At 55.4% G+C, this 8,790-nt stretch overlaps 1 protein-coding gene across 1 annotated transcript; it reads left to right on the forward strand.

Moving 5' to 3' along the window:
* Positions 1-3,351: 3,351 nt before the first annotated feature.
* LOC131847463 (nascent polypeptide-associated complex subunit alpha, muscle-specific form-like) lies at positions 3,352-7,149 on the forward strand. The gene is made up of 2 exons (XM_059197053.1): positions 3,352-4,515; positions 7,141-7,149. The coding sequence occupies exons 1-2, from the start codon at positions 3,352-3,354 to the stop codon at positions 7,147-7,149; spliced, it is 1,173 nt and encodes a 390-aa protein (XP_059053036.1).
* The last annotated feature ends 1,641 nt before the right edge of the window (positions 7,150-8,790 follow it).

Raw genomic sequence — 8,790 nt, forward strand, 5'->3', positions numbered from 1 at the left:
CAATATCTCGAAAACTTTGCACAGATTTTCAAAGTGTGAGTGACTATCCCTACCACTAATAATAATATCATCCAGGAATACCCCTACAAATGGTATATGCCCAAACAATTGTTCTAACTTCCTTTGAAATATTCCCGGACTAGACGCGAGACCATACACTAATCGATTATATCGAAACAGGCCTTTATGCGTATTAATCACTGTGCAATTACAAGTATCATCCAGTACAAACTGCGCATAGGCTTGAGATAAATCTATTTTTGAAAAATATTCCCCACCATGTAACCGCGCGAGTAAATCCTCCACTCTAGGCAAAGGGTAACGATCGACATCCAACACTTTATTTAAAGTTAATTTGTAATCAGCGCATATTCTGATGTTACCATCTTTCTTGACCACTGGCACGATGGGCGTAGCCCAGTCGGAGCGGTCGACAGGAGTGAGCACGCCATCGCTCACTAGCTGCTCCAGCGCGCGCTCCACAGGCTCGCGCAGCGCGTATGCGAGCGGCCGCGCTCGCATAAACACCGGCCGGGCCCCCTCGCGCAAATGTATGCTCACCCTACCACCAGTAAAGCGACCCAATTCGTCTGCAAACACTTCACTGTATCTGGAAGTAAATTGACTATAATTAAAATTATTGCAAGATACGTTGTGTATATTGTAACCATTATCGGGTGGTGGTATGGTTATGCCTAACTGTATTATCCATTGTCTGCCCAATAAAACAGTTTTACCCTTATAAATTACATATAAATTTAAATATTTTTTTCTATTTTTATATTCAACGAGTGGTTTTATGACACCCGCCGGTCGTATTGTTTCACCTGTATAATATCTTAATAATAAATTACATTTTTCTAACCTTATCTCACTAAAATATTTTAGGTATGTTTCGTAACTTATGCATGACACGGCACTACCTGTGTCACATTCCATTTGTATACTTTTGTTTTGAATACTCAATGTCACATAAATGATAACTGATTAATAGTCAGTACCTCGTTCCTGTCATAGCTCTTAGTTTCCACGGCCTCCTCGATGTAGTTGTGTCCATTATTCAGTAACGGACAAACTCGTCGTAAGTGTCCCGCCTTGTTGCATACCCGACAAACATAACGGACAAATCTGCAAGTAGCCGCTTCGTGATCGCCGCCACATGCTTGACACTGTCGTCGCCAGCCCCGCCTGTCTGCCACGGCCGCGACAGCCGCGCGCGCCGTGCCCCTGCTCCCGCTCTGGCTGTGACCCGGCCGAACCAGCCGACCCGGCCGACCCGGCCGCCCCGGCCAGTTGCCTGCTTCAGCTGTAGTCTTATACGATCCTCGTTCACCCCCGTTCACCTCCGTTATCTTCTGACACTCCGCTGACATCATTTTTGACCCGCTATGCCCTTCAGTCAAGGCCGCATCTTTCTCCGCTGCCTCCATACTCCATGCTAAACTGCATGCTTTATTAAAATCTAATTTATCTTCTGCAAACAGCCGTTGCCTTATCGTTTCGCTCGCTAATCCACATACTAATCGATCGCGGAGACTCTCATTCAGCCATTGTCCAAAGTCACATGTTCTGGACATCTTCTTTAATTCTGCTATGTAATCTGATATCTTCTCGTCTTTCATTTGTTTCCTTTGGTGAAATTTGTAACGCTCAGCCAATATACTTGGGCGTGGTTGCAAATGTTTTTCCATGATCACTGCCAACTCATCAAATGATTTACTTGTGGGTTTATCTGGGGTGCACAGGTTTACTATGAGCTCATAACTTCTGGCCCCCATCACTGTCACTAGCGTCGGTACTTGCATTTCCCTACTAATGTTATTGACGATAAAATATTGTTCTAATCGTTCCACATATAAACGCCAATTGTCCGTTTCTATATCGAATTCCGATATCTTCCCGACCGACATTGTTTATTTATTTATTTATTTAACGCACTCACTCACTATTAAAATACACGTAAGTTCGATATTTCCTCGTCGCCAATGTAATATATGTGGATACTTAAGTAATTAAAACGCGAGCACTTCCAAAACGACATTTATTTTTATGAACACACGATTGACAGAATCTACCCTATTTATTTATTGTTTTATATGTACCTTACAATTTTAAGCCATTCATCAAAAAAGTACAGAAGTCTGCCAGCAGTCGGTACAATTGTTTTTGTAATATGTACCTGTGATAAAGTATTCAACGTCGTCGAGTCTGTTGTGGGTAAGATCTCGAACGCTGCGTCGGCGGCGGCGGAGCAGTGCGCCAGTCGCGTGCCCCCCGAGCTGGCGGCGGAGGGGGCTGTAGCGGCGGCGCCGGCTGGAGCGGTACCGAGTGCCGAGACTGGCCGGGGTACACTCGCGGCTCGGCATACGTTGTCCGCGGTGCCCCCGTCCGTTTAAAGCCCCTGGCGAGTTGTTCTTGGCTGCGAGCGATATTGACTAGATCTGTTGCTAATTTGTGTGGAGAATCTTAATTCCGATGCTGACGTTGATATGACCTTAGATGTTTTTAAGTGTTCAGATAAATTTGACCCAAATAAATATTCATCTATTTTTGTATTTTTTATTATTTCACGTTTTTGTTTAATTATAAAATATGGCCAGGGGCGGGCCTGCAGTCATATCTCATTAAAAAAAAAAAAAAAAAGTGAGATATGGACGCAGGCCTACTCTACCACCTCCTTCAGAGGCGGTAGGGAGGCGCGGTCTTAAGGGAGAGCGCAAGTCGTGTAGATCCTTAAGGCAAGTTCGGTAGATATCCTTCACGAGGTTGCCGCCCTGTTATTGGTCTAGTTCCCTATGAAATAGACGTAACCGAAACTACCGGGCGACAAATGCAGGGATGAAGAGGTCATGTCCTTGCGTGTCCATCATCGAGCAAAAAACTGAAGGTGGATAGTAATGACCTCCCGCGTGTTTGTGCCGTGCGCGGTGACCCGTACGGAGGGATGAAGGAGTCCTGGCGGTTGAGTGCAGCAGGGTACCGGCTGTAGTTGTATGCTGCTCACAACACACCTCTTCGGTCTGGATTTCCTCTCAAACGGGCGGTCGTGGAGTAGCTAACCACGATCAACCGGCTGCGATTCCCCATAAGCGGGCAGTCAAGCGAGGCTCGGCGAGCTGGGGGTGACAGTCGGCGTGGCGCGGTGCTTTGGGGCTAGCCTGCCTCATCGTCTCGTGAGGTAGGTGTCCTCGCTGTGCTTCGCTGCGTGCGGACTCGTCCACTTCTCAGCCTGCTGGACCTATACCAAGGGAGTAGCTCTGGCGATCATTCGTGGAACGAATGACGTCCCCGAAGTGAGGGCTCCGTGGAGGGTGGAGAGCTCCTGAGGTGAAGTATATAAAAAACCAACTCATGGATCTAGAGGCAATAAAACCAAAAAACAAGAAGCAACAGGCTGCGTCTACGAATGCGCCAAAGCAACGACCATCGAAGGCTGCGTCGCAAGATGCGCCAAAACGACCAATAATCAAGGTCGCGTCATTTGATGCACCTGGACACTCTACCGGAGATGCGCCGAGCAAAGCTGCGTCCGAAGAACCGACGAGGAAGGGTACCGAACAGGATGCGCTACCCCAGGCTGCGTCCAGTGACGTACCATCCACGTCATCCAAGGATGCGCCGTGCAAGGCTGCGTCGCAGGAGATGATGAGGAAGGCTACCGATCGGTATGCGCCAACCAAGGCTGCGTCCCGTGGAGTACCAACCTCATCATCCAAAGATGCGCTGGAAGAGGCTGCGTCAGAGGACACGCCGAAAAAGGTGACTGAGCGGAATGCGCCAACCCAGGCTGCGTTCCGTAAAGTACCAGTAGCGTCGACCAAAGATGCGCCAAGAAAGGCAGCTCCAACTTCTCTGCCGAAGATAGTCGCCGCACCAGGGGAACCAAAGAAGGGTTCACTCCACGATGCGCATAATAAGGCTGCGTCAACGAGTGAGCCATCCGAGGTGAACCTGGCGGCACTGTTCAAGGTGGAATCGGAGGAGATGTCTGTTTCAGCGGCATCAGGGACCGAATCGGACAACCAGGCTATGGACTTGACGTCACTGAAAGACGCGATCCAATCACCATCAAAGCCGAAACAACCAGGGAACACCTTAATAAAACCCAAATCGGCCTCCAAGAAGCGGCGCATGAAAGCCAGAGCCAAGGCAGCGGCACAACGCGCAGAAGCGGTAGATGCTGCGAGGCATCAACTCGGGTCCTGCCCAGCGACGACCAAACCTAAAGGGGAGGCGTCAACGAGTGGACCCAGTGCACCTGCAACTGGGACGAGGGCCGTTCTGGCTGCTGGCACACAAAAGCGCAGCATGAAACCGCGAGGCCGTAAGAAACCCAGGACCAACGACCCAAAAAACGAGGCAAGACCGCAAAAGCGTACACGTCCAGAAGACACCGTCACACCAACCGGGGAAGGTAAAAAACCCAGAACCGCTGGTGCGACGGGTAGGGGTTCTATGACATACGCAGAAGCGGCTGCCACCTACCTGGCCAACGAACTCTGTGTTGCGGTCATGGTGGAACCCTTTTTTTTTTTTTTTTTTAACGTGTGGAAAATCTTCAAAAGACCGTCACCCCGCCGGAGGGATGGCGAGGTGGTGTGTGAGACTTGACTCACTAAAAACCACACGGTGTACCTACGAGCGCCTATGCCGGAGCCAGGGGATTCGCAAGTGCATTCTACCCCAGCTCCGACGGCGACGGCCCGCCCTGTAGATGTTGTAGGGCAGGCCCTATCTCGTTTTGTGGTTAGGGCGACCTATTTCGCCCTACTCCATTGTGGAGGCGTGTGGGTACACGCGCACACCTCCGGGGCCTTTGGATTGGGGGACTGCCTCCCTCAAGGCAGTCACCCCGGCCCCAGTGGGGGATAGAGGGGGGCGGAGTTGGGTACGCCCCCACCTCTAGGTCTGGCTCTTCTGCGGCGGAGGGAAGCGGGACGAGCTGGCTCCCGCTCCCTTTCCGCCGCCTCCTTCCGCGAGATAACTTCCTCGCAGAAGGAGCTCACCGCCAGCCACGATCTCTCGCTACTGATCATCCTCCGAACTAAATTCGGCAGCGAGAGATCGTCCCCCACTATTCGTGTGAGGACACGGCGCTCACTCTCGAACGCTGGACATTCGTCCAGCGGTACGTCAGTGGCCATCTCCTATTCATCCACCTTTTGAGGATGGGACGGACAGCCTCGACGGTCCTCAGGCCGGCCGATGGACTGGCCAGCCTTTCTCTCCACCTGATCCTGAGGATCCGCCGAAAGTCGGACCTCCGCGCTTCAATCTCGTGACCAGCGGGTGCCTCCCCCATGGAACGTCGCTCCGCGCGCCAGTGATACACTGACGCGTGGAGCTCCGCTACCAAGTCCCACGGAGGAGACCCCGCCAGCAGACCCGCCGCTTCCCCGGATATGGTGCGGTAGCCTCTAATGGCCCTGATGGCCATGGCCCTGTGTGGCCTGTTGAGACAGGCCACATTTTCCCTACCTAGGGCCCCCACCCAGATGGGGGCCCCGTACAGGGCCATGGACCGCACCACGCCGAGGTATAGGCGGCGGGAACCTTCTCCCGGGCCCCTCACGTTTGGCAGCAGCCAGCTAAGAGCGCCGGCGGCTGCCATAAGGCGAGGGACCAGGTTCCGGAAATGAGCGCGGAAGCTCCAACGGCTGTCCAGGTCAAGCCCCAAATACCTAATACAGGGCTTGACCCCCACCCTCTGGCCACTGACGACCAGCTGGGCATCCGGAGGTGGCGCGCGCCGAGGCTCATGAAAACATAGGACCTCGGTCTTCTCCAGCGCCAATGGTGGAACCCTTTTTTTTTTTTTTTTTTAACGTGTGGAAAAATCTTCAAAAGACCGTCACCCCGCCGGAGGGATGGCGAGGTGGTGTGTGGGACTTGTACCCACTAAAAAACCACACGGTGTACCTACGAGCGCCTATGCCGGAGCCAGGGGATTCGCAAGTGCATTCTACCTCAGCTCCGACGGCGACGGCCCGCCCTGTAGATGTTGTAGGGCAGGCCCCATCTCGTTTAGTGGTTAGGGCGACCTATTTCGCCCTACTCCATTGTGGAGGCGTGTGGGTACACGCGCACACCTCCGGGGCCTTTGGATTGGGGGGACTGCCTCCCTCAAGGCAGTCACCCCGGCCCCAGTGGGGGATAGAGGGGGGCGGAGTTGGATACGCTCCCACCTCTAGGCCTGGCTCTTCTGCGGCGGAGGGAAGCGGGACGAGCTGACTCCCCGCCCTTTCCGCCGCCTCCTTCCGCGAGATAACTTCCTCGCAGAAGGAGCTCACCGCCAGCCACGATCTCTCGCTACTGACCATCCTCCGAATGGTGGAACCCTTTTTTTTTTTTTTTTTTTTTTAACGTGTGGAAAAATCTTCAAAAGACCGTCACCCCGCCGGAGGGATGGCGAGGTGGTGTGTGGGACTTGTACCCACTAAAAAACCACACGGTGTACCTACGAGCGCCTATGCCGGAGCCAGGGGATTCGCAGGTGCATTCTACCCCAGCTCCGACGGCGACGGCCCGCCCTGTAGATGTTGTAGGGCAGGCCCCATCTCGTTTTGTGGTTAGGGCGACCTATTTCGCCCTACTCCATTGTGGAGGCGTGTGGGTACACGCGCACACCTCCGGGGCCTTTGGGTTGGGGGACTGCCTCCCTCAAGGCAGTCACCCCGGCCCCAGTGGGGGATAGAGGGGGGCGGAGTTGGATACGCTCCCACCTCTAGGCCTGGCTCTTCTGCGGCGGAGGGAAGCGGGACGATCTGACTCCCGCTCCCTTTCCGCCGCCTCCTTCCGCGAGATAACTTCCTCGCAGAAGGAGCTCACCGCCAGCCACGATCTCTCGCTACTGACCATCCTCCGAACTAAATTCGGCAGCGAGAGATCGTCCCCCACTATTCGTGTGAGGACACGGCGCTCACTCTCAAACGCTGGACATATTTCCAGCGTGTGTTGCGCCGTGTCCTCTACACCTCCGCATTCGTGGCAGCCGGTCGTCGGCTCCTTCCTCGCCACATGACACAGATACCGCCCAAAGCAGCCGTGCCCGGACAGTATCTGTGTCATGCGGTACGTCAGTGGCCATCTCCTATTCATCCACCTTTTGAGGGTGGGACGGACAGCCTCGATGGTCCTCAGGCCGGCTGACGGGCTCATCAACCTCGCCCGCCATTCGATCCTGAGGATCCGCCGAGAGTCGGACCTCCGCGCTTCAATCTCGTGACCAGCGGGTGCCTCACCCATGGAACGTCGCTCCGCGCGCCAGTGATACACTGACGCGTGGAGCTCCGCTACCAAGTCCCACGGAGGAGACCCCGCCAGCAGACCCGCCGCTTCCCCGGATATGGTGCGGTAGCCTCTTATGGCCCGTATGGCCATGACCCTGTGTGGCCTGTTGAGGCAGGCCACATTTTCCCTACCTAGGGCCCCCACCCAGATGGGGGCCCCGTACAGGGCCATGGACCGCACCACGCCGAGGTATAGGCGGCGGGAACCTTCTCCCGGGCCCCTCACATTTGGCAGCAGCCAGCTAAGAGCGCCGGCGGCTGCCATAAGGCGAGGGACCAGGTTCCGGAAGTGAGCGCGGAAGCTCCAACGACTGTCCAGGTCAAGCCCCAAGTATCGAATACAGGGCTTGACCCCCACCCTCTGGCCACTGACGACCAGCTGGGCATCCGGAGGTGGCGCACGCCGAGGCCCATGAAAACACAGGACCTCGGTCTTCTCCAGCGCCACCTGGAGCCCAAGCCTTCTTATACGACCGACGACCAGCGCCACGCATGCCGTGGCAAAGCGGGTAGCCTCCAGTAGGTCCCGCCCCTGGGCAGTGACCAAGGTGTCATCCGCGTAACACACGAGGTCAGTGCCCGTTAAAAGGGCGCCCCGCAGGTTCCAATCATACCCGATGTTCCACAGGATCGGGCCCAGAACCGACCCCTGTGGAACACCGCGTTGCATTTCCCTCGGCACTACAACGCCGTTCCGCCCCGTGCATAGCACAGACCTGTCTTCGAGATAGGCCCCGATCACGTCCCGAATGTAGGGAGGCGCGCGATGGTACTTCAGCGCCTCCCTAATAGTCGCAAAGGGCAGGGTGTTGAAGGCGTTCTTAATGTCTAGAGAGACCGCCAACAACACCCCACCCCGGGACGTCGCCTCTTCCGAGAGGGAGCGCACACGCGAGATCGCGTCGATCGTCGAGCGCCCCTCTCGGAACCCGAACTGCTTCGGGCTGAGATCGGGACCTACCTGAGACAGGTGTTGGACGAGTCGGCCCGCCAAGATTCGCTCGAAGAGCTTGCCGATCTCGTCCAACAGTACTATGGGGCGGAACGCCGAGGGAACCACCGAACCTGCGGGGTGCTCCGCTTTGCGGAGCAGGACCACTCTACCCGCTTTCCACTGATTGGGAAACCGTCCCGACTCCAGACACGTATTGAACAAGCGCCGGAGTCGGTCCCCTAGGGTGTTTAGGGCCAAGGCCAGGACGCGGCCGTGGATACCATCCGGACCCGGGGCGACATTCTTGCCCCGGAGTTTATCCACGGCCGCGGCGAACTCCTCCTCGGTAATGGCAGGAACCGCAGCAGCGCTGACGCCGCTGGCCTCTCCATCACTGCCACGCGGCATCATCGGAGGAGGTGTGAAGGGAGGCTGTCTCGGGAACAGCTCCTCCAACACCCCCTCCAGCTGCTGCGGCTGGAGACCCTCTGCCACGGGGGGCGCCCAGGGGCGTAATTTGCCCCTGACGAACCTATAAGGGCGCCCCCATGGATCCCTGTCCAGGGT

This window comes from Achroia grisella, unplaced genomic scaffold (assembly GCF_030625045.1).
Source record: "Achroia grisella isolate CSIRO2021 unplaced genomic scaffold, CSIRO_AGI_Agris_v1 utg5356, whole genome shotgun sequence".
NCBI lineage: Eukaryota > Metazoa > Arthropoda > Insecta > Lepidoptera > Pyralidae > Achroia > Achroia grisella.

Bases quoted from the DNA above. Each gene is read 5' to 3' on its own strand.
- LOC131847463 (XM_059197053.1), top strand. From the start codon at position 3,352: ATGGATCTAGAGGCAATAAAACCAAAAAACAAGAAGCAACAGGCTGCG.